General features: G+C 40.8%; 2 protein-coding genes across 3 annotated transcripts in view; one reads left to right on the top strand and one right to left on the bottom strand.

Annotated features, from left to right (window-relative positions):
- Positions 1-8,289, bottom strand: part of LOC132379630 (disintegrin and metalloproteinase domain-containing protein 9-like) — a 67,098-nt gene extending 58,809 nt beyond the window's left edge. The window contains exons 1-2 of the mRNA XM_059947768.1: positions 8,126-8,289; positions 1,563-1,654 (exon numbers count right to left, since the gene is read on the bottom strand). Coding sequence (XP_059803751.1) covers positions 1,563-1,654; positions 8,126-8,228 — 195 coding nt within the window. The 5' untranslated portion in view covers positions 8,229-8,289. The remainder of the gene's footprint in view (positions 1-1,562; positions 1,655-8,125) is intronic.
- Positions 8,290-12,981: 4,692 nt separating this feature from the next.
- Positions 12,982-22,667, top strand: c22h10orf88 (chromosome 22 C10orf88 homolog). Of its 2 annotated transcripts, none has more exons than XM_059947764.1 (6): positions 12,982-13,133; positions 14,699-14,899; positions 17,039-17,111; positions 17,189-17,395; positions 20,904-21,409; positions 21,741-22,667. In XM_059947764.1, the coding sequence occupies exons 1-6, from the start codon at positions 13,006-13,008 to the stop codon at positions 21,967-21,969; spliced, it is 1,344 nt and encodes a 447-aa protein (XP_059803747.1). In that variant the 5' UTR covers positions 12,982-13,005; the 3' UTR covers positions 21,970-22,667. The 2 variants fall into 2 exon arrangements, with proteins under 2 accessions (XP_059803747.1, XP_059803748.1); XM_059947765.1 differs by having other exon boundaries at positions 12,994-13,133; positions 14,704-14,899.
- The last annotated feature ends 3,936 nt before the right edge of the window (positions 22,668-26,603 follow it).

Below are 26,603 nucleotides of genomic sequence, written 5' to 3' on the forward strand. Positions count from 1 at the left end.
GACATAAGAACAATAACATGGACATTGAAATATATCAGGCTGTCAATGAGAAAAGGTTCCCAGTGGTTGTAAATCTAAAGTTTGGCCGGATGTTGCTATAGACATAGTTTGATGTCACTTTGCGATGGCTGAATTACAAGTAGTAGAGTTAAGCTCTGAGGTGAACATGGTTCATAAGTTTTGTTAGTGGAATTTGGCAATGCATATACATTGATGGCAAACCAAGTATATTCTCTCAATCACAGCAGGAAAAGCTATGTTTCCCCCTCCCCAAAAAGTCTGAATGTTCAAGAGTTTTCTCTGCTGAACAAAAATCCAAAGCCTCCTGCAATGATGTTCTTCCCTTCTCAAGACAGGCTTTCAGCCCAAAACATTGGACTTACTTGAGACCTACTTGAGTCCTCTGTCCTCTAAAGATTGCAGATAAGGCTGTGGAATGGCATTTGTGTGTGATGTAAACTCCATACATTTACAGTACTGTGCAAAAGACTTGGGGTGCTAGGGTGCCTAAGAATTTCGCACAGTACTGTATTTGTCAACATGGAGCAGAGAGTGAGTTTGTAAATATGGTAGGAACAAAGGATGTTGGGAATGGTGAGGGTGGAGCAAAGGAACACAGGATCCGAGATATACAAATGGGGACATCCAGGGCAGGTGCAAAATGGAGGTGTTCAGAGAATGGTTCTCTGCCGAGATGGGGCTGGATAGCACAAGGATATGGAGGTTTCATGCTTATCTGTATACTTAAGTGAATGGAGTCCCAGCAATGCCCTATGTTAGGTATTCCCAAAGTTCCCCTAGTTAAATGAAGAATTATTTCTTGACACAGAAATCACACTGGGGTTATAACAATGATTTATGACTGGAGATACTCTGACAAATTTCATAACTTGTACAACTTCAAAGTTTAATAAGTTCCAAGTAAATTTATTATCAAAGTACATGTACATCACCGACAAATACTACCCAGAAATTCATTTTCTTGAGGCACTCACGGTAGGACAAAGAAGTACAATAGAATTAATGAAAAACTACACAAAGACTAACAAGCAACCAATGCGCTTGTGAAGACAAACTGCAAATGCAGAAAAAAAACAGACAAAATAAATAAGTAAATGACACTGAGAACATGAGTTGTAGAGTCCTTGAAAGTGATTCCATAGGTTACGTGCAATGATCAGTTCAGATCTGATCCAGGAAATGCTCACAATCACCATTTACTCAGTGCAATTCTGCTACAAAACAACTAATTTCATGTCATATGTGAATGGTAACAAATCTCATTCTGAATTCCATTCTATGTCAGGTTATATCAGTCACAAAACACTGGTAAAAGCAATCTTCATTGGTCAACATCTTATGGAATTATAAACTCAGTGACTGCCCAAAAAAGCCTATTAAAATATGAAATACAACAGTTGACAATACTTTTTACTGTTCTTTTAAATCTTTTAATATTTTATTCTGCTGCATTTCATGAATCAGACTAACACTGAAAATGAAAAATATTTAAGAGAATGATGAAAATCCCAAAAGGAGGAATTCTAAAACATTCCAAGTACCTGGGCAACATCTCGTCTCGTCCGTTCTGGTATAAGTTTAGGAATTGTGATTTCATAGCCAGGCAGGTTAGGTGTTTGCTGGGATGATGCACCTAATAAAAAAGCAAAATAAAAAAACAAGATAAGAATTATGACAAGAACAACCCTCAAATTTCAATGTCTTGTTCAGCTGCCCAAAGATCCACTGCAATTTATCAATCCATGCATGTTGTAATTTAAAAATTAAATCTGCTCAGTAACAGGAAAGGGATTAGATGCTCTAAGGGAATCAAAACTTTGCTAGATGAGCAATGTTACCACAACCTTCTCAATTGGTGTTCTCAACACTTAGCCTTCTCAATTCATTCCCAAACACTGATCACGTGTTGCTTACAGAATAAACAACTTCACTTTATGCAGCAACTTCCAAAACTTCGGGATGAATAGGACTTGATGTGTAGGAATTTCTTTAGCATGCACAGATTCACTAGAGGCTGGTGAATCTGTTGAATTCTTTGTCACAGATGGATGTGGAGGCTAAATCATTGGCTATATTTCAAGCAGGGGTTGGTAATTTCTTGATTAGTAAAGGCATCAAAGGTTACAGGGAGAAGGCAGGAGAATGGTGTTGAGACTAGCAGAGCAGACACGATGGGCCAAAAGGCCTAATCTTGTTCCTATGTCATATGGTCTTATGGTCATATGTTCAGATACAAGAAGCAGTTCCCAGATAACCACAACTCACTACAATTGACCTGCTACTGAAATAGGTCCATGATAGCTGTCAACTCCCTGGCCCTACACTCCTCTCTGTTACATTTGGGTAACAAAAACACCTACATTGGACTCCTATTTATCGACCGTAGCTCCACCTTTATCATCAAAATCCCAAATAAACTCATCTCCAAACACAAAAACTCTGTACCTCCACCCACTGCAACTTTCTGACCAACAGTCCACAATCAGATAGGCAACAACACCTTCTCCATAATTACCTTCAACATGGGTGCCCCAGAAGGCAGGTCCTTACCTCCTCACTATACTCCTTATTTACACACGACTGTGTGGCCAGATTCCACTTTAACACTAACTTATACACAAGTCTGCTGATAACACCACCATGGTGGGCGGGTTTGAGATTTTCTGCAGGAAGTGGCATGGTTCAGAAGAACATTTCCTTCAAAATAAAGCAGTTGACTTCAGGAAGCAGGGTGGAGTACGTGCCCACATCTGAATCAATGGTGCTGGGCTGGAGATGGTTGAGAACTTTAAGTTCCTAGAAATCAATATCACCAACAACTTGTCCAGCAACATTGATGCAATGGTCAAATAAAGCAACTTACTTCCTCCGAAAGCTAAGGAAATTCAGTATGTCTCTTACCAATTGTTATAGTTGTACCACAAAGCCAACACAGTATAGCAATTGCTCTGCTCAAGCCCACAAGAATTTTTTCCCCTTCATTGACTCTGTCTACACTTCCCACTGCCTTCAGAATGCAGTTAACCTATTCAAGACCCCTTCTCAGCCTAGTCATTCTGTCAGCTCCCCTTTCCCATCAGGCTGAAGGTACAAAAGCTTGACAACATCAGTCACTGGACTTATCCCACCATAATCAAGGGTCAGGCTCCAAGACAGAGACTACAGTCTCCCCAGATGCTATAGAGATTTGCACAAGTATAGTTTTATGCTACCTTTCAAAGCATGCATAAAAAGGCATTTAGCTCATCTGGGAATGAAGCAACACAAACACTCATTATCTTAGGTTTCACCTTGCAGGAAGTAATGGCCTGCAAATCCTACCACAGCTGACATGCTTCCAATTCTGTCTCAAACTTCAATCAGAATTGTTTCTTCACTCTTAAATAGCCTTCTGTAGGTCATACCTGGACTTCTTGCATAGTTCTGGATCACCGATCTTGAATGCTCCAGAACTAGCTCTCAGCAGACTACAAATCTCCTGGTTCATTCACAGCTTTTGGTTTGGTTATGACCAGTATATTCTCGAAGGCTCACACTCTGTTCAGACTCGGTGCATTCTGGAGTTGGCCAGCAGGGAGCAGACATAGTTCCTTAAGGATTTTTTTCAGAACTGATTGGACTCCTCTTGTTATTGATCATTGAATGTAATTAACATCTGTCTATTTAAACCCTGCTTCCCGTATCTTACATTGTTCAACTTTGAAATGTTACCTTTTATGTAACAAGAGCCTCTGTTTTTTATTGTGTGTGGAGTCTTTTCTGTACTTTTTGATGTCTGCTTGCTGCCTGCCATTTCTGGATCTTAACTGTACATCAAGATCTTGGATTGCTGAGTTTGTGTTTGGGTCCAGCTCTGATCAACTATCTTCCTCATATCCTAGTTGTTACCTTGCCTACTGGGAAGGCACTAGCTTGGGTTAGCCCAACTGGGCACAGCAGGGACCTCTTTGCTTCAGTTACCGAGTCTTCATGGATAAGATGTGGACGGTTTTCAACTACCCAGTCAGTGGTCGCGAAGCAACCAAACGACTCCTCAAACTTCACAATGGTAGCCTCAGCACCAGTGATTATGCCATCTCCTTCTGCACCCCAGCTGCTGAGAGTCCGTGGAACTCAGAAGAGCTCGTTGCCGCTTTTCAACATTTGCTTTCAGATGCCATCAAAGATGAGATAGCATCACCAATCTATGAATGAAGGTGATCTGGATGCACTGATTATCCTTTCCATTTGAGTGGACAATTGCCTGCATTAGAATTAGGAGGGAACTATATCTGCCCTTGCTGGCCAACCCTGAACAGACCAAAGACCTAACACACTCGTCCACATAGGTCTTGATGGAGTTGATGACAACTGTGGTGCATTCATTCAGATCTGAAGATGAAGCTCAAGTCACAGTGGTCTATATCTCTCCATTCTAAATGATTTTGAGCATTACTGTAGTATCTGCTTCCACCCCTTCCTCTGGGCGTGCCTTCCAAGTACCTGCCACTTTTAATGGAAAAGACTTATCTTGAAAATCCCCTTTAAACTTTCCCCCCCTCTCTCTCTCTTAAAACAATTCCTTCTACTATCAGAATTAGCTTTATTAACATCAGCATATGCCATGAAATTTGTTAACAGCAGCAGCAGTTCAATACATGATAATATAGAAAGAATAAACAAATTAATTAGTGTGTGTGTGTATATATATATATATATAGAGAGAGAGAGAGAAAGAGAGAGAGAGAGAGAGAGAGAGAGAGAGAGAGAGAGAGAGAGAGAGAGAGAGAGAGAGAGAGAGAGAGAGAGAGAGAGAGAGAGAGAATAAATTAAAAATAGTGCAAAAACAGAAATAATACATATTTTTTTTGAAAAGTGAGGTAGGTTCATGGGTTTAATACCCATTTAGGAATTCTATGGCAGAGAGGAAGAAGCTGTTCCTAATCTGCTGAGTGTGTGCCTTCAGGCCTCTGTACCTCTTCTTGATGGTAACAGTGAGAAGAGGGCTTGCCCTGGATGATGGGGGTCCTTAATAATAGATGTCGCCTTTCTGAGGATTTGCTCCTTGAAGATGTCTTGGGTATTAAGAAGATGAGTACCCAAGATGGAGCTGACTAATATTACAACTTTCTTTAACTTCTTTCGGTCCTGTGCAGTAGTACCCCCATACCAGACAGTGATGCAGCCTGTCAGAATGCTCTCTCCATGGTACATCTTTAGAAGTTTTCAAGTGTTTTATTTGACAAATCAAATCTCTTCAAACTCCTGCTGAAATATAGCGGTTCTATTTCCTTCTTTATTGATATGTTGGGACCAGGTTAGCTCCTCGGAGATCTTGATAAGATCTTATGGGAATGAAGGTGTTATACGCTGGGCTATGATCAATGAACAGCATCCTGTTTGTGTTATGTTGTGTTTGTGTTGTCCAGGTGCTCTAAGGCCGTGTGAAGAGCCACTGAGATTTCATCTGCTGTAGACTTATTGTGCCAAAAGGCAAATTGCAGAGAGTCCAGGTCCTTACTGAGGCAGGAGTTCATTCTAACCATGACAAACTTCTCAAAGCATTTCATCACCATAGATCTGAGTGTTGCTGGGTGATAATCAACAAGGTAGCTCACACTACTCTTCTTAGGCACTGGTGTTACTGTTGCTTTTTTTACCAGGTACTTCATCGAGGCTTACCACCTTGTGAGAGTTCACCCTCCTTAAAGACAGCCTAACATCAGCCTCATCCATCTTGGCATAAAGACTCTGACGATCTACTCTATTAATTGCTCCTCTTAAAATTATACACTTTTATCTGATCTCTCCTCAACTTCTGAAACTCCAGAGAAAACAATCCAAGTTTGTCTAGCCTCTCCTTATCTCTCATCCAGCCATTCTCCTAGTGAACCTGTTGTGCACTCTCTCCAAAGCCTCCTCATCTTTCCTGTAATGCGCTGACTACAACAGCACATGATACTCCAAATGTGGCTGAAACAAAGTTTTTTTTTTAAAGCTGAAACATGGCTTGCCAGTTCTTGTACTCAACAACCCAACCATTGAACGCAAGTATACCCTGTACCTTCAATACTACACAATCTATACTATCTGTGTGGCCATTTCAGGAATCTATGGACTTTCCTTCCAATATTCCTCTAAACCTCAGTGCTCCTCAGGGTCCTGGTCCTGCCATTTACTATATACTTCTGCCTTGCATTTGATTTCTCAGAGTAATACAGTTCACATTTGTCTGGATTAAACTCAAGCAATTTTGCTGATGCTGGCATCCAAGTTAACACACAAAATGCTAGAGGAACTCAGCATATCAGGCAGCATCTATAGAAAGGAGTGGTCGACATTCCACATCAATCAAGGTTACATAAAGGTAGGTCCCCTTTGACTAGGAAGAGTTGCTAATGAAAATTGAGTTTACTTAAATATTTTAATACAATTACTTATTGAATAGATCAAAGTTCAAAGTAAATTTATTATCAAAGTACACACTGTATATATATATCACCATATACAACCCTGACATTCATTTTCTTGCAGGCATACTCTGTAAGTCCAATAACCATAATAGAACTGATGGAAGACTACACCAATAGGGCAGACAGCCCACGTGCAAGACAAAACAAACTGTGCAAATACAAAAAGAAGAAAATATTAACAATAATAAATAAGCAATAGAAGTTGAGAACATGAGATGAAAACTCTTTGAAAGCAAGTCCATGCGGGAACAGTTCAGTGATGGGGTGAGTGAAGTTATCCCCATTGGTTCAATAGTCTGATGGTGGAGGGGTAATAACTGTTCATAAACCTGGTGGTGTGAGTCCTGAGTACCTTCTTCCTGATGGCAGCAGGGGAAGAGAGCATATCCTTGGTGGTGGGATCCCTGATGACAGATACTGATGTTCTGCCACAACGCCCCGTGTAGATGTGCTCAATAGTGCTGAGGGCTTTACCCAAGAAGGACTGAACTTATACACTACGTTTTGTAGGATTTTCCGTTCAAGGGCATTGGTGTTTCCATACCAGACTGTGATGCAACCCAAATATACTCTCCGTCACACATCTACAGAAGTTAGATGCCATGCGAATCCTCGCAAACTTTATAAGGAAGTAGAGTTGCTGCCGTGCTTTATTCGTGACTGGACCGAGAACCCGAAATGATAACACCAAGGAACTTAAATAGGTGTGTGGTGCCTGACCCGCAGAGTTCCGGCATCACTTTCTGAGTGCTGCCTGGATTAAACTTCATCTACCAATTCTCTGTCCATATTTCCCACTGATCAATGTCCCGCTGAATATTGGAGTTTGGAAAGACATAAATGCGAGAAAAGTTTGCAGATGCTGGAAAAATGAAAGAAAAACAAAAAATGCTAGAATAATTCAGATGTTCAAAAAGCATCTGTTTGCATAGAGAAACGAGTTTTATTGTCAGAATAAAATAAACCGATCACAATATCAATCCAAGGAAGACAGGCGAAAATAGAAATGAAATGGAGGAATTGCGTATGTGGAACCGATGCAGAGAAAGCCCAGTATTGATTTTGTATCGAATATGACTTTAATACTGGTGGAGAATGGAACGCACGGCACCCGCACAGTAAATCATTTCAAGGTGAAGTCGAAAGAAATCTCGAAACACTCGTGGGCGGTACAGAACTAAATTTAGGAAGACCAGGGGTAGGGAGTAAACGGTGAAATATTGAACGATGGAATTGAAGTGATTCTGCGGTGGGGGTAATGCTCACCCAGACTGCACCCTGAGGACTAATTTGATTCCTGAGAGACAAGTTTGGTGATTATCAGTGAGATTTACAGCTTGCCATCCAGTTCTGAGCACGGTCTTTTGTGTTTGTCTTGCTTAACAGTATAGGGAAACAACGTAAGGTATTTTAAACAGTTACAGAAAGGTTGGTCAAACGCTCTTTGAGACGGAAGAGCTGCTAACGAGGAACTGGTTTTTACTTAAATCCTTCTAATAAAATTGCTTATCGAAAAGCCCCGTCTTCCGAGCCAATTTCCGTCTGAGGAATGGGTCGTAACGAAAAGGTTGCGGTAATTATACATTCAGTGGAATGGATCGAACAATAATCTCAATTGGATACAAAGGAACCGTTCTTGCACTTATCCTTACCTGCCCCACTGCTAACGCAGAGTCCCAGAAGTAAAAGCTCTACCAGAGGTAACATCCGACTGGACGGTCTGGGCGGGCACCCAGTGATCAGACCCCGCGCCATTGACCAGGGCTCATTCTGTGCTTCAACCACTAGAAATGTGGTCCAAACAACTTGTAGTCAGGTATAAATAACATCCAAACGGACCAGAGAAACGAGTTTGGCCACTGATGACATCAGACTAAACCTCGCATGGCTTGCGTCAGATTTAGATCGGAATGTCCATTCCTTAACCTTGTGATTGAGTTAAAGCGGAGTACCAGAGTATCTGTTAGGAGGGTCTGTAACTGGAAGCATCTTCCAGAGGAAAGTATGGCACTAAGTAGTTTTTGGAAAGGTCTTTTCTGCAGGTCTACTTCTTGGGCAGCTCCTAGAAATCCAAGAGCGCCTGCTTCTGTTTATTCTATGACAGCTTGACTGACAGGTAGTAGGGGCATTGTGGCAGGTGGAACACTCCTCACACCATTTTCTTTGGCTGTCTGCATGGTCCTGATGAATTGGATTGAAGTTCACAGTCATTCCAACTGATCCTTCACAATGGTGAGTGGTGGGTACACCAAGATTCCATGAGTGTTACATTTTTCAGTAAGGCTTGAGAACGTGCTAAAAGTGTTTCCTCTGAACTTTTGAAAACCTCTTCTTCTGATGGAGCTCAGAGCGAAGTAAGAACAGCAAAACAATTGAAACACTCAACAGGTCAGGCAGCATATGCAGGAAGAGAAAACAGAGTCAACACTTATGACTTAAGATCTTTTATCAGGCACAGGAAAGTAAGAAAACAAGACAGCTGAAAGTTGCAGAGAAGGTGGGCTGGAGACGGACAGGACAAAAGAAATATCTCTGATGAGGTGAGCTCAGGGTTGTTATGAAAGTAAAGTTTATTGTCAGATGCACTTGGAGCACTGTGTACAGTTTTGGTTACCCTGTTATAGGAAAGTTGTGGCTAAACTGCCAAGAGTGGACTGTGGGAGGAAATTGGAGCACCTGAGGAAGGATTCCTTGCCAGGACCAGTCAGCCTGAATTACAGGGAGAAGATAGCCAGATTAGATCTCCACTCTTGGAATGTAGCAGAATGAGGGGTGACATGATTGAAATATTTAAAATTATGAGAGGCATAGATGAGGTGACTGGTAAAAGTGTTTTCCCTCGGGTAGGGGACATTGGTTTAGGATGAAAAAAGTAAAGATTTAAAAGGGGTAACTTTTTCATGCAGAAGATGATGAGTATATGGAATGAGCTGCCAGGAGAACTGGTCAAGACAAGTACAATAGTATCATTTATGAAGCACATGGATAAGTTCATGGAGGGTTGGGGCTTAGAGGGTTAATGGAACAAACACATGGAATTGGGACTAGCAGGGTGGGCACCATGGTTGGTATGGACTTGTTGAGCCAAAGAGCCTGTGTCTGTAACTCTACTGCTCCACGACTTTAAATGGAGCCAGGGTGAGACTGTCTGCTACTCTGTCCTTGGTATGTTCACTTACATTCTTGGTGAGAAGGGAACTTGGTGTTTGGGTCACATATTGTTGGGGATGGCACAATAATGGAGCAGTTCATGCAACACTTTACAGTACCAGCTGTAATTTACTTACAGAGGTGGAGCATGGGGTCACCCCCTCTGGCACTTCAAGTTGCACTGTCCCAGCAAACCTGATTAACCCTAGCCTAATCACGGGGCAATTTACAATGACCAATTAACCTACCTGGTATGTCTTTGGACTGTGGGAGCAAAACAAGGATTGGACGTATAGACTCCTTACAGAATGGCGCTGGAATTGAACTCCAAACTCTGGAACATCCTAGGCTATAATGGTGTTGCACTAGCCGCTACGCTAGCATGGCACCCAACGATGGGGTTCAATTCCCGCTGCTGTCTGTAAGGGGTTTGTATGTTCACCCCATGATGATATGGGTTTCCTCTGGATGTCCCAGTTTCCTCCCACGTTTCAAAGACTTTCAGTTTAGGGTTAGAGAGATGCTATTTTGTCACTGGAAGCATGGCGGCAATTGTGGGCTGCCCAGTGCAATCCTATCACAAACAAGAGAAAATCTGCAGATGCTGAAAATCCAAGCGACACACACAAAATGCTGGAGGAATTCAGCAGGCCAGGCATTATCCTGGAAAAGAGTACAGTCGACATCTCGGGCTGAAAACCTTCAGCAATAAGTTGTCCCATGATTAGGTTACGGTTAATCAGGTTTGTCGGGGGTTGCTGGTGCAGCCTGGCTCAAAGGGCCAGAAGATCTGACTCCCTTCAGTCCTGCCGAAGGGTCTCGGTCCAAAATGTCGACTGTACTCTTTTCCATGGATGCTGCCTGGCTGCTGAGTTCTTCCAGCACAATCCTTGCTCATTTGAGTTGATGTACATTTCCCTGTATGTTTCAATGTACAAGTGACAAATAAAGCTAACGTTTAATCTTCTTTAATTGACATACCTGCAAACATCATGGTTATCATTTTATTGGACAGATACTTTATTGATCCCAAAGGAAGTTACAGTGTCACTAGCATTACAAGTGCACAGATATACAAATATTAGAAGGGAAGTAAAAAAGAATAAAAAAAATAAGTCAACTCTAACAGGAGGGGGTCATCTCTTCCATGGTTGTAGGTTGACTCATTAAAGGGAAGAATGACCTCATATAGTGCTCTTTGGAGCAGTGCAGTTCTCTTAGTCTGTTACTAAAAGTGCTCCACTATTCAGCCAAGGTGGCATGCAGAGGGTGAGAAACAACTTCCAGAATTGACAGGATTTTCCACAGGGGCCTTTGTCCAATCACAACCTCCAGTGTGTCCAATTTGACTCTATAACTGAGCCAGCCTTTCTAATCGGTTTATTGAGACTATTGGCATCACCCGTGTTGATGCCATTGCCTCAGCACACCACCGCATAGAGGATTGCACTGGTGACAACAGACTGGTAGAACATGTAAAGGAGAGGCCTGCATATTCCAAAGGACCTTAGTCTCCTCAGGAAGTAAGGACAACTCTGGCCCTTGTACACGGTGCTCCGTTCAAGTCTGTCACCCAGGTGCATCCCCAGATACTGAAGGTCCTCTCATATCCACATCCTCACCATCAATAGTAACAGGAAGCAAATCATCACCATCTCCTTTGTCTTACTGATTGGATAGTTGGTCCCCAATCTGGCTCCTCTAATTTATTCTCAGATATTGGCTAGGCATAACTTTCTTATACCAGCAGTGGCAGGAGCAGAGGCAGGAACAGGGACTGGAAAATTGCTGGGAGTTGGGGTCAGAACGTGGATGGGAGAAGGGCAGGTGTATGGCACAACATTCAGAGCACAATAGGTAAACAGCCCTTCCAGATTCACATGCATCTCCTCCAATCTCACCTATTGCATTCAGTGCTTTTGATGTGGCCTCCTTTCCATTAGCAAGACCAAGTCCTACTTTTCCAAGCAGGTGCTCTCCCTCCTCAATAGTTATCCTGAGCTCCTGGATGTAAGCTATTTCAGCTTCCCCGCTAATTCCCACACTCCACTGCCACAGACTAAAGGAACAAGGCCTCACATTCCACCTACAACCCAATGGTATGAATCTTGAATTCTCAAAATTCAAGTAAACCTGCAAGCCTTGTTCCTTTCTTTCTCTTTTTCATCCTCCCAGGTCCTCCCACATGCTCCCTTCTTTCCAACCACTCCCCTTTCATTACCCAATGACTTCCCCTTCCTCCACTTGGTCCCACTCCCTGACACTCACACGCTTATCTGATTGGGTCCTCTATCTCTTCCCCTTTATCAGCTTACCTCCCTTATCTGGTTCTATTCATTGCCATCCTTTCTTGTCAGATTCCTTGCACTACAGCTTTTTGTTGTCGCCACTATCATCTGTAACTATCTCCACCGTTCCTTCCTCCACTGGCTCCACCTGCCCCTCAGCTCATGTGGATAAATCTATCACTTTCCAGCACTGCCTCTCTCCAACCCCTCTCCTCTTTATCCAGTCCTGATATAGCATCTTGACCCAAAAGATTGACCTTCCTTCAATTCCACAGCCTCAGCCTGGCAGGCAGGCTGACAGACATACTTTATTGATCCCGAGGGAAATTGGGTTTCGTTAAAGACCAACTAAGTTCTACTGGCAACTTGATTTACGATCTGGATGCTGTTCCATATTCCACCCAACTCCCATCTAATCCCTGGTCCACTGCTTCCTGCTAGTTTGCATTCCCTGTCTATGCTGATTCTACTCGCTGTTTGGGGATACGGTGCCCTTAACTCACAATAAATGGGGAGAGGCTTGTCGGGCTGAGACATTTTTTCCTTGGAGACTGAGGGTATGAAGGTGCATAAATCATAAAGGCTATTGATAGGGCAAATGCATTTGGTCTTTTTTTCCATGGCCGGGGAGTTAAAAACTAGAGGGCATAAGTTTAATGTGAGAAGGGAAAGATTTAATAGGGATTTTTGCCTTTTTGTTTACACACAGAGAGTGGAACGCATAAGCAATGAACTGCCGGAGGAAGTACATTAACAACTTTTTAAAGCAGCATTTATAGGAAGTAGAGTCGACGTTTCGGGCCGAGACCCTTCGTCAGGACTACTGGGATAGGAAATGTCGCAGGGGTCCACGGATCCCTTCCTTAATGGTATAAAACAGGTTGAGTAAAGGAGGGATATGGGTCAACACGAACAAATGCATGGACCAGTTAGGCTAAAGGGCCTGGCTTGGTGCTGGAGTGACAGCAGCCAGGCCGGCGAAAGCGCTGCTCCTGCGGCCCCGCGGCCCCGCGGCCGGGCGGCGGGACGGCGGGAGGCGACGGCGCCTGCGCACACGGCGGCTTCCGGGAGCGCCCGGCGGCCGAGTGGGGAGCATGGAGCCGACGGCCGGCCTGTGTGTCAGGGCCGCTTGGCAGTGCGGCGAGGGGGGGCTGCGGAAGGTGCTGAGGCTGGTGGCGGCCGACTCGGAGAGCGGAGCTGGCAGCGGGGAGACGGCCCTGCGGTAAGACTTGCTGTCGCGGCAGAACGGGTGACTGTTCTCCAGCCTCTGGGCCGGTACTTTGAGGCGGGAGGTTTCCCATTTTCCAGGCCAGGTGCCGTTATCCGCTGCAACTTAACCTCCCCACAGGAAAGAAAGTTGCCCAAAGGTGCAGAACAGCGCCGGGGTGCCAGAAACCGCTGTTTTATGCTGCTGTAATGTTGGCACTGACTTTCACCCTTCTTAATACAAGCAGTACCTTATAACGTGATCCACGAAGCGGTGTCAGCGCTGGGCTTTAGTGAGATGCTAAACGGGTAGAAGTGATTGCTGACCGGTCAGTCACTGTCCATTTGTGGCTAATTGTATGCCCCGAAGCAGCCCATTGTGTTTTAAAAAAAACTACTGGAGGATGTCGGTGGGCCAGACAGCATATGCAGATGCAAATGGACAGTTGGAGAGGATGAAGGATCATCAAATGAAGGGTTTCAACGTCCATTTCCTGTTTTAGATGCCGCAAAGAAACTCACTGAGTTTCTTTACCAGACTTTTTTTTTGGTCCTGATCTCAGCATCTACTGTGTCTTGTGTAACCCATTATATTTCTAATCTAATAGCCAAAGAAAAAAGTTGGTGGTGTGTCCAAGACTTCAAGATAATATACCTGGGATCCTTCACTGTCTGTGATAATCTATGTCAACATTATGAATGAAAAATGATTTACACTTGATTTGTGGGGCAAGCCTTGGACAAAAATATCAAAAAATTAATTACTAATTTAATTGGATCGGCACAACATCACAGCAGGATGAAAGACCTTTTCTAGTGCTGTACTGTTCTGTGTCTGTGGAATGCCCTGCCACAGACTGTGGTGGAGGCCAAGTCTGTGCGTATATTTAAGGCTGAAGTTGACTGTTTCCTGATTGGTCAGGGCATCAAAGCATACGGTGCGAAGGTAGATAAATGGAGTTTAGTGGAATCTGGGATCAGCCAGGATGGAATGGCAGAGCAGACTAGATGGGCTGAATGGCCTAATTCTGCTCCTATGTCTTATGGTCTTATGTTATAATTATGATGCTGTATATCTGCATCAATCCTTTTGGCTGTTTTCAAGAGCTTAGTGATTTGAGGTAGTACATTACAGTACTAGTAGATTTTTTTAGAATGTCCTTGTGTAACGATGGTGATATGTGAAGAAAGCACCAATCCACTTTATATTCACCAATCCTGAAGGGTTTCAGCCCAACACTTTGTATATTTTTCCATAGATGCTGCCTGGCCTGTTGAGTTCATCTATCATTTTGTGTATATTGCTCAGATTTCCAGCATCTGCAGATCTTCACTTGTTTGTGAATCCATTTTCTATGAAGCTCTGAATGTGAGTGCATTGAATATTATCAGTATCTGGAAAGCACTGCACAATGAGTATTAGGAAATCTCAATTAACATTGGAAACATGCAAAGCCTGTTTTACTGTAAGTGGAAGTAACATGTATCAGGCCAAGGATGATAAAAAATTGTGACAATATTAAAGCTGAAAATCATCTTAATATTGGAAATGTCTTATTGTATGTTCCTGTTATGCTTCAGTACAGAAACAGTTACTTTGGAAAGACCTGAAACCAATGCTGTGGAAACGCTGTGCATCTTGTATCTCCAGTGTGCTGAACAGCTTGCTGAGATAATCTTTGTAGAAGTAGTTAGTGAAGCAAAAACAATGGAAGTTTACACAGAAGAAGAGTATTGTGGAACATGCCAAGGCCAAAGAGTGGATAATCCACAAAAAAACAGGTAATCTCTTATTTTACTTTACAATGAATATGGAATCAACGATTAGGAAATTGTTGTGGTATAGCTGTTTTGCTCTTATTTCAATACAATATTTGATATTGATGGTGTTAAACCAAAAAACAACAAACTACGAGAGAAGGCAACACGAGTGAATCTGCAGATGCTAGAAACTGCGAGAGAAGAATGGGTTTTTAGAAAAAGCAAAATAATGGAGGCAGAAAGCCTATGTAGAGAGGGAGGGGTAAAGCAGGAGGTGACGTGGACCCAAATGAGGCTGGCGATGATGGCCAGACAGAATCAGGAGGGGGAGGGATGAAGTTGGTAGACACTAGCTGGTGGGTGATAGGTAGAGACAAATTAGTGAGGAATGAAAAGGGATACAAGGATCCAGTTGTGGGTGATGGTGGCTGAAAGATGACAAATGTAGATATGAAACTATAGAGATCCACCCTTGGTTCTTCCACCCCCATCTGCTTCCATCCACCTATTGCCCATACACTTAATCTACTGGGTTTCTTATCTCCTTTCACAACTGGTTCCTTCTGCTGATCATTCTCCCACCCTTCTATTTGGTTCCACGTCATCTTCCTTATTAGATTTCTGCATCTGCAGTCCCTTGTGTCTCCACTGATCACATTCCAACCTCTGTCTCTACCCCTATTCTGACTTCCCCTAACTGGTTCCAACTGCCTCCTTTTATCTCCCTTCTTATCTCTACCAAGCTCCCTTAGCTTCTGTCTTGCAACTTCATCCCAATCCTACCTGGTTTCACATGCCCATTATCCCCTACCTCACCTGGTTCCAGCTAGCGCCTGCAGCTCTAGACTCATCCCTATCGCTCACCTCTATATTCTGGCTCTTTCCCTCTACATTCTTAGTCCTGATGCAGGTTCTCAACCTGCAATGTTGAACATCTCTCATTTTCCTTAGATGCTGTTTGACTCATTAAGTTTCTCCAGAAGATTTTTTTTGCTTCAGATTACAACAAATGCAGATTCTTGTATCCTTAAATGGTTAAATACCCTATAAATGGCAAATGAGGTAATTTTGTGGAAATCTGTAATTATTTTTCAGTTCAATTTTTAGTTTCTACCAATCCTACCAACAGGTTAGGTAAAATAAGTCCACGTGAAGGTGTATGTACGGTGCCATATCTCATAAAGTAGCTATCTGCATGACAGATTGCAATTTACACAGTGTAGCTAACTATGCTGTTAATGCTCTTAATTATTTTCTAAAATGATCACACTATTTTTGAGATAGAGCTTTCATTTTTTAATAGTGGTGGTGTCTCAAATGAAAAATTCGAAGTTGTTTCCTTTTTAATGGTTTTAACAAACTTTTAAATAAGACAAATATAAGAAAAAAACAAATTGCTTGAATTCACATATACATAAGAAAAAGTGGCCATTAAGTCATGAAGATAAAGATTAGCTTTATTTCTCACATATACATAAAAACATCAAACATACAATAAAACGTACAGTTTGCATCAATAACCAACACAGTCTGATGATGTGGGCGGGGGTTGGTGGACAGCCCGCAGTTGTCACCGTGCTTCTGGCACGAACGTTACATGCCCACAATTTACTAACCCTAGCCTGTGCATCTTTGGAATGTGTAAATAAACCAGAGTGCCTAGAGAAACCCTCAAATTCACATTGAGGAACTCCTGACAGGCAGTGGTGGGAATTGAACCCAGATTGGTAGCAATGTAAAGTTATGCTATGCTCCCTGTCTAAGGATATCAGAGAAAAAGTTAAGCTGGTCAGAGTGTTGTGCCTTAGGGAGATTTTGTATGCTAAAATTATGACAAAATTTGTACGTTAAAGGAATTAAAGGTTATGGGGAAGAGGCAGGTAGGTGGGGATGAGTCCATTCCGGACCTTATGAAATGAAGGAGCAGGTTTGATGGACTGGATGGACTACTCCTGCTCCTGTTTCTTATGTTCTTATATTCAAACATATGCATGGCTTTTATCTGGAATTACAGATATAATCCCCAAGCTCTCTCTTCAGATATATCCTTTAAGATTCACTTTAGTAGTAGCTTCTGCACTGGTGCCATGGATGTTTGAAAGGCATTGATGTAATTGAGTGTTTTCTAACTCACGAGGATTCCTTTTAAATCTTTTTCAGTGGCCAGAAGCAGGTTATCATGTTTAAGAAATACTTTAAGTTGGAATTTCCTAGTTCATCCTGTGAACTGAAGGTAAGCTGTTGAAATTTGCATTTAGCATTTATTTGGTATGTTTTAGTCAGGAAATCTGATTATTGTTTGTTTCTTAGTTGCTTTCTTTAGGTGGAAAGGAGAAAATACAAATTGGTGAAATAGTGCTGGGCATAAGACATGCTTCGGTTGATATCTTCAGAGGCATTTCTCCATTAGGAAAAAACATCAACTTACAGCGAGTTCAGACAATGATGGATTCAATGGGAACAAAGCTATCACCAGGAGCTCAGCAGCTTTTGAACATGGTCCAGTTTCAACAAAAGGTGAATGACAGGAAAAATATATTAAGTGAATGTAAAGAGTTGAATAAAATGTTGTATTTCTATTTTAGGTAAGTTACTTTAGGATGAAGGGCTGCATTGCTTGTATTTTCTGCATTAAAGTATTTTTACTTTGACTCTTTTTGCTTCAGCACCAAATGATTCTATGAATGAGTTCCTAGCCTGGCAGAGCACATCTTAAACAACAATAGTAGCAGACATTAAACGAAGGGCTAAACAATCCCATTGAACAGCTCATGGGAGGAGATGGCTCTACGAATCTCCATCTTTAACATGATTCCAAGACATTTGCTTTGTATTTCGCAATCTCTGCCACAATTAAGCCTTTTCTCACACTCTCATAAGCCAGTTTTAAGTCAAAATTATTCACTGGTCTGCATACAAAAAGTAAACACGAGGAAATCTGCAGATGCTGGAAATTCAAGCAACACACTGGAGGTCTTGGCCCAAAACGTCGACAGGTCTTCTTCCTATAGATGCTGCCTGGCCTACTGTGTTCCACCAGCATTTTGTGTGTGTTGCATACAAAAAGTGTTGATTTTTGTACTGTAGGTTAATTGCAGGAAATAATACATACATCATGCAAGTGAAAGGCAATGATCTCCAACAAAAAAATAGAGTCCTGCTAATGATCTTGATACTTCATTGCCCATTTCCTTCCATTATTCTGGAGATCATCATTGATTGGAAGTTTAACTAGTCATACACAATCTGTAACTAGAAAAGCAGCTTAGGGACTTTATATCCGAGGTGAGAGATTCCTAACTATAAACCACAAGTCAAGAGCATGTGTTGCTTGGATGACCACGGCTTGAACAGTACCACAGAAGCTTGGTGCATAGCAGACTGTTGGATTGGCCCCGAAAGCATTGTGGACTATCTACAAAACACATTGTAATTACTTGCCTAGACTGGTCTAAGTATACCCACCAAAACCTGCAGCCACAGTGAACGAAACTGACAAGGACAACAGGCATGTAGGAAGACAACTACCTGTAGTTCCATATTCATGTTACACAATATCCTGGTTTTTACATTGTCACTTCGTATTTTATCTGGAGTTCTGTAAGCATGATATTTGGAGAGTGTCAGCCCGAGATGTATGGCAGTAGCTTATGGAAGTGGCGAGCATCATCCTCTCAGTTTGGGAAAGTAGATGCCCGCATTTGAGCAAATTGATTTTTAAAAATATTTCTTTATTTGGACAGAACAAGTTGTTTGATGGGATTAGATTGATAGGAAAATAACATAGTAATTCAACAATATGGATGGTTATATAGCTTGTTCACAACTGTTTTCAGTACTGAAAGCAGCAGTGTCTTGAAAAGATGTTGGAGAGAAAGTTGGTACTTAACAAATATCTTGGTCCAATAATTACTGAAGGCAATATTAGATTGATGCATGCAAACTTATTGAAAGATACAGTACTGTGCTAAAGTCAAAGGCACGTATATATAGTTAGAATGCCTAAGGTTTGCACATTTCTGTGTTTTGGTTAAAATAGGAAGTTTGCTGGTAAACAGAAATAAGAGCACTTAGAGTTGTATTAGCTCAGTAGTATTAAGTTTTATTTGGTCATTGGAAAGACATACAGTACAGCTCAAAAATAAGGCACCCTAGCTTTATATACATGTCTAAGACTTTTGCACATTACTGTAATATTCGAGGACATGGAATAGCCATCATTTAAATAAATAAATAACTCTTGTTAATTTATTATTTGGAAAAATAATTGTTATTGTCTAGTTTTACCTGACAGAAGTAACATAAAACAGTTTAAGTCAGCAGGTTTATGAAGTTTCCTGAGGTGGTAGTAGGCCTGAAATTTAGGAGCATTTTGAACTTGGCAAAGGAGAACTAAAAAGTTGATAAAGGGGAAGGTAAAATATGAGAAAAAAGTGGTGGAACAGTAAATAGGATAGATTTGAGTGCAAGTGTGGATACAGAGAGAGGGGAATTTGTAACAGGAAATATGATGGCAGAGGAAGAAATACTTTGTTAGTCTTGCTGGAAGAAGACTTAAATCCTGTCAGAAAGACTTGAGAACCAAGGGTCTGGTGACAGCAAGGAACAGATGGAAATGATCATTTGTGGAAAAATGTTACTAGAGAAGTTGGTGTGACTGTAAGCTCAGAAATCCCAATAACTTAATGGCATATATTCCAGAGTTTTGAAAGAGATTGGATTAGAGTTTGTGGATGAATTGGGTTAGTAATTTCTGGAATGGTCTCTATGAATTGGAAGATAGTAAATGTGACACTACTATTTAAGAAACAGATGAGACAAAATATGGAACTACAATATAACGTCCTCAGTATGAGGGGAAAATGCTTTAATCTGTATTGGACAATGCAATAACAGAACACTTAGATAAGGATAATAGAATCGAGCAGAGTCAGCGTAGGTTGAACAAAAGGAAATGATGTTTAGCCATTCAAGTTCTTTTGAAGGTGTTATTAGAAAAGAAAAGTGTCCCAAAAAAGATGTTGGTCTACAGAGCTAGACCATGTATCATTTTACTGGCATGGAATGAGAGCTGGTTAACAGACAAAAAAATAAGTGGGAATAAATGGATCATTCTTGGCTGTGACTTAAGGCTACAAAAATAGACTAAATGTCAGATATCTAGTTTTGTTCATGCAAAACTAGGTGGGATTCTGAATAGAGAGAACTATGTAACTGGCTGTAGACAAATTGAATAAACAGATGACAGATATCTCTGGAAAAATGTGAAGTCCTTCATTTTGACACACAACACAGAGCATTTTTTAAAATAGTGACAAATTAGTATATGGTATGCTTACCTTTGAAAGGATATATATGCAGGAATAAAGATATCTTACTATACTTACATAGGGTTTTGGTGAGACCACCTGTGAGTATTAATCCCTATGCTAAAAATCAGAGTACTTGCTATAAAAGCAGAGTAGTGATGATTTGCCAGATTAGTTCCTGGAATGTTGGGTTTACTGCAAGACACTAAGCGACTTGGCCATTATTCTTCATTGTTTAGATGAATGAGTGGTCGACCTCATGGAAACTTACACAATTCATACATGCTTCCGAAGGCTGATATTTTCTTGAATGGGATATAGAAGCTGAAGTCACTGTCTCAAAATAAAAGGTAATTCATTTAGAACTGTGGTGAGGAGAAATTTCTTCTCCTAGAAAGTGGTAATTATCAACCACTGAGATTTACAGAGGTTCTGTTGTAGAGTTCATTCAAAACAGATGTATAGATTTCTGCTTTTTAAAAGAACCAGTGGATTTGGGGATAGTGCATAATAGTGAGGCTGTGGTATGGGATCATCCATGACCTGGACGAAGGGCCAGATGACCTACGCTTATTATCATGATCTTAAACCCAAAGGTTTTATGTTTTTTGAATTTGTAGATCACATCTGAGGTGACCTTGAGTCATTAAGAATTGGGCAGTCTGCTTATGACTTTCAAATGAATATAAATGGCTGTAACCTTGTTTTTATTTCAGCATAACCAAGCAGCAATAGGAGGATTGTTTCAGGGAATGCTTGGAGCAAAACATTTGGCAGAAATTGGAAAGGCAGTTGGTTCATCTCAGATAACTGCACAATCCAAGGAAAGGATAACTGCTCATGAAAGTATTGAAACTAATTCAATAGCCATTTCACGGCTGGAAGAAACAAAGGATCCAGAAGAAATAATTGTATCTAATGTCGAATGTGCAGAGAAAACAGGTGCTTCAAACCTGGCTACAGGAATAAATAATACAAAAACTGTGTGTGTTTCTGAAGCCGACACAATGGATGCAGATGAACAGAAGTTTGCCAGAGGAGATATGCAAGAGGCTGTATCAACTTACTTGTGCAAACAAAATAATGGAGAGCAAAACACCATTAGTTCTGAAATGCTCCCCTTTCTTCGGCATTTGTCCAGCCAAGTCAATGATCTTCGCATAGGAGAAAAAACTAAAACTGTCAAAAATGATTCAACAACAGAGGATGGAATGAATAGCAGGTATGATTTTTATAAGGAAATGGAGCCTGCATCCTTGTACAAAGTATTTTATGAAAATTTGCTCTCCAGATTGTTGAAGGTTACATTCAATTTGGTTTTAATTCTCTCAAACCAGTATGTATATGATAATTGTCATTTACTGCAAAGATGTAGGAATTCATTGATCCCACATTTTGTGCCACATTGGCTGTTTTTGATAAACTGCTGCCCCAAAGTTTGTACTTTCTAACCTTATTTTAATCAAGAATTGTTCAGGAAGTAAACTGTTATATTTTTAAATATATATTTTAAGACCTGTCTGCTTAATTTATGTTGCTTCCTTTCTTCACAGGCTACACCAACAGACATTTTGTTTCGAATTGGAAAAGCATATCGCTGAACATATGGAGTCAGTAGAAAAGAGACTTAAGGATTATATTGATCATCGGTTAACTATATTGCAAGATGACCTTGATAAAAAGTTTGTTTCGCTCACCAAGTTGATTGAAAATATTACTGTGAATAGGACTGTAACAAAAAGTTTTGAATGTGGTGCTGTCTTAACAAATGGAGGACCTTAAGTAACTTCACACTCCTCAAAATGCAACTAAACAGATTTAGTTTTGAGAAACACTAAATGTAGCATTTAATGCAGGGAAGTCTACGCAATGTACTTGGGCTGTATGAATTTGAGGTTCATGCATATTAAATTTGTGTTTGGTTTGTTTTTCTTTGAGTGATGTATACACTCATTAATTCATGGCCAGTTAACCCAGCTAATTCACTCCTACATCTTTTTTTACCTACCAACTTGCCAGTTTTGAAAGTCTAATTCTAATTCTTTTGCTGTGTTAATGGATAAATCCTAAAGACTGTTTAAAGCTGGCAGTTTGGATGGATATAGGTTGATGCAGAAAGTAAGGTCTATATATGACCCATCCATATGTATACAAATGATTAACAGGAAAATATTGGGCACTCAAAATTTACTGCAAACTTTCAACATGTCAGCAGAAAAAACTGAAAACAGCACTGCTGTAAAAAAAATTTAAATGTTAAATTTATAATATGTACAAAAATAATGTTTGTGAAAAAGCATTATAACTTTGCGAATGAATTTAATCTGTTTTACTGATTTTTCTTTCATATTTGTACTACCCTTGAAGAGTTGATCTGAAATTGATCCTTGGCCCTCCAGTGCTTTTTTGGGTACATTGGAAACTTAAAATTACATGAACAGCATAGTTTAGCGTAATTCTTAATAAAACTATCAGGTATATTCTATTTGTCTCTCTATCATTCACTTCTGATTTTAGACCCTTTATTGACTGCCATTTATTACCCAAGATACAAATGAGTGTGATTAAATATTTAAATTAAAGAAAATTTGTATCGTGCTTGCATTCATGAGGTATTAGTAATGTTTTGATGGATTTGGACATCATAAGTGGCATTAAAATCCAAATCAATTCCAGTACAAAAAATGTCTTGGCCTTCAAATTTCATAGCATAGTGTCCTACACAAATGAATTTATATGAAAAAAATGAACGAATAAGTGGATTGTGAATGAATGATTTTCTCTCTTGGTCCTTTGTGACATTCAATGCTTGGGAATGGTTGGTTTGGTTTTGTACGTCACAAGATATTACGTTAGATACTACTAAACCATATCTAGTAGTCTTGATGCCACTGTGCAGTTTTCTCCTAAAAAAATTTTTGCCACATGTTAGATGTGGTCAACTTGTGCAGTAGTAGGCTTTAACAGCAGGGAAGACCTGCTTTAAGGTTAGTTGAGGAGATCCTGTTTGAAAAGTCCGAGACAGTTTGAGCCAGACCCTATCCCACATTAGTCTATTGCTAATCTAACCTAAAGAATTTGAAGATATTGCCTCCTACCCTTGATTTTCCAGGTGATAGAAATCAAAGATTTGGGAGATTGTATCATAGAAGCTTTAATGAGTTACTGTAGTGGGTCTTTATTTTATTTAGAGATATAGCCCAGAATAGGCCTTCTGGCAACCCTGACAACCCCGGTTTAATCTTAACCGAATCACGGAGCAATTTACAATGACCAATTACCCGTACATCTTTGGACAATGGGAGGAAACCAGAGCACCTGGGGAAAATCCACACATTCCGTGTGAAAGACATACAAAAACTTCTTACAGGGGATGCTGGAATTGAATTCTGAACTCCAACTCCTGAGCTGTAATAGCATCAGGCTAACCTCTATACTACCATGGTGCCGTTGTGTTATATGCAGTGCAGCCATTGGGAACTGGTGATTGAAAGCATGATTGTTTCAGTTGGCAGATGTAAAGTGATTCTGATTTTGATATCGTCAGGTTTCTGCTTTAAAAGAGCAGCAACAATGAATACAGTGCCCAAGAAGAGCAGGGTGAGCTGCCGTATCGACTATTATCCAGTAGTACTCACATCTATGGTGATGAGTGCTTTGAGAGGTTGGTTATGGCTAGAATCATCTGCCTCAGCAAGGACCTGGACCCACTGCAATTTGCCTTTCACCACAATAGGTCTATGGCAGGTGTGATCTGATTTGCTCTCCCTACAGCCTTGGATCACGTGGACAATACAAATATTTATGTCAGGATGCCGTTTATTGACTACATCTCAGCATTCAACACCATCATTTCTACAGCTCCATTACTTGGCCCTCTACCTCCTGCAACTGGATCCTTGACTTCCTAACTGGAAGACCACAGTCTGCAGATTGTAAATAACATCTCCACCTCGCTGACAATCAACGTTGGTGCACCTCAGGGATGTGCGCTTAGCCCACTGCGCTACTCCCTATGCCAATGACTGTATGGCTAGGCCCAGCTCAAATGCCATCTATAAACTTGCTGATGATACAACAATTGTTGGCAGAATTTCAGATGGTGACAAGAGGGCTTACAAGAGTGAGATATATCAACTAGTTGAGCAGTGACAACTTTGCACAACATCAGTAAGACCAAAGAATTGATTGTGGACTTCAGAAAAAGAAAGATGAGGGAGCACACACCATTTCTGATAGAGGGATCAGAAGTGGAGAGAGTGAGCAATTTCAAGTTCCTGGGTGTCAATATTTCTGAGGATCTAACCTGGACCCAAGATAATGATGCAGCTATAAAGAAGCAAGACAGGTATATTTCAGTAGGAGTTTGAGGAGATTTGGTATGTCACCAAAAACATTCACAAATTTCTACAGATGTACAGTGGAGAGTATTCTAACTGGCTGCATCACAGTCTGGTTTGGGGAGCACTCCTGCACAGGATCAAAGTTTTCTGCAGAGAGTTATAAAATTTGTCATCTGCGTCATGGGCACTAGCCTCCGTATTATCTAGGACATCGTCAAGGAGCGATGCCTCAAAAAGGTGGCGTCCGTCATTAAGGATTTCCATCACCCAGGTCTGCCCTCTTCTCAATGCTTCCATCAGGTAGGAGGTACAGAAACCTGAAAGGACACACTCAACGATTCAGGAACAGCTTCTTCCCCTCTGCCATCTGATTTCTGAATGCACGTTAAACCCATGAACACTACCTCACTAATTTTTGTTGTTATTTTTTGCACTACTTCTTTAACTATTTAATACATGTACTTCCTGTAATTCAGTTTCTTTCTCTATTATGCATTGCATTGTTATCAACCGGTGATATTAAACCTGTTTATGTTTCTGTGAGTTAGGATTTTGAATTTGCATCCTTTGATAAAGCACTTTGGTTTTACATGTTGTATCACTGAGTTTATTCATTTATCTATACACACAGAATATTCTGGTATAACTATCTACAAAGACAGTATAAAGTAGAATGGATTTCCTTGCTACAAAGCTGTGCTGAAGAATTAAATAGTACTAGCCCACACTTTTTCATTGAAAATTAACATAAATATGCTAATTTATCTTCACTTAAAGCTGAGTAAGATTTGGTTGAGGGACAATATTTAAGATTTGGATGAGGGACAACTAGAGGACATGATTTGAGAGTTAGGGAGCAGAAGTTTAAGGGAAACACGAGGGGGTATTTCTTTACTCAAAGAGTGATAGCTGTGTGGAATGAGCTTCCTGTAGAAGTAGTAGAGGCCAGTTCAGTTGTGTCATTTAAGGTAAAATTGGATAAGTATATGGACAGGAAAGGAGTGGAGGGTTATGGGCTGAGTGCAGGTAGGTGGGACTAGGTGAGATTAAGGGTTCGGCACGGACTAGGAGGGCCAAGATGGCCTGTTTCCGTGCTGTGATTGTTATATGGTTATAATATTAATACAGAAGATGTCCTAATTGATTTCCTCTGAGGCAACAGTCAAGCTATTATGCAAGAACTGTCAAGACAACTTATAGAATGTAGAACATTACACCACGCACAGGTCCTTCAGCCCTTTTATTGACTACTATTGGTGACCTTTTAACTACTCTGAGATCAAACTAACCCTTTTCTCCTACAAATACCCTCCATTTTTTCTATCATTCATGTGCCTATCTAAGAGTTTCTGAATGCTCCTACTATCATCACCCCTGGCAGGGTGTTCCACATAGCCACCACTCTCTGTCATCCCCTCTATACTTTCCTCCAATCACCTTAAAATTATGCTCCTGGTCTCTGGCTGTCCACTCAATCTATGCCTCTTATAAATGCATTTCAATGCCTAGTCAGAAGAAATATTTAGAATCTTTAGTTTTTTTTTGTGTAGGAACTAAAATTTCCCTTCCCTTAGCTACCATTCCCACTGTCATGACATATGAGGAAGTTACCATCAGTTCAGCTCAGAAAATTTATTCGAATGTTTAATAAGCAGCATATTTAACATTGGGATTCCAAAGCTAAGATTTTAGAGTTCAATGACCAGGTTGTTGGTGTCCAGACAGACTGTAGTAAATCCTGTTAAACACTGTAACTGTAAAGAGTGACTGAAATTTGCCAGGTGCAGAAACTGTGGAAAGAATAGTCAAATCTGTACTATTGGTGCTTATAACCCTGCTGGTGATGGATTGATAGGGGAAGGACTGTGATTGATTTTCTGTTCCTGAGTCACTGGAATCTACCATCTGAATTTTATATATAAGGCAATTATTTACATTCTGTGCTCTGTTGTATAGGGATGTGGGTTGAATACAGGCAAATGGGACTATCTCAGAGAGGCAGCTTGGGCTAAAGGGCCTCTTTCCATGCCATATAACTGACTACATGACTGCAGTTTTAAAAAAATATTTGCA

Source organism: Hypanus sabinus, chromosome 22 (genome assembly GCF_030144855.1).
Source record: "Hypanus sabinus isolate sHypSab1 chromosome 22, sHypSab1.hap1, whole genome shotgun sequence".
Taxonomy (NCBI): domain Eukaryota; kingdom Metazoa; phylum Chordata; class Chondrichthyes; order Myliobatiformes; family Dasyatidae; genus Hypanus; species Hypanus sabinus.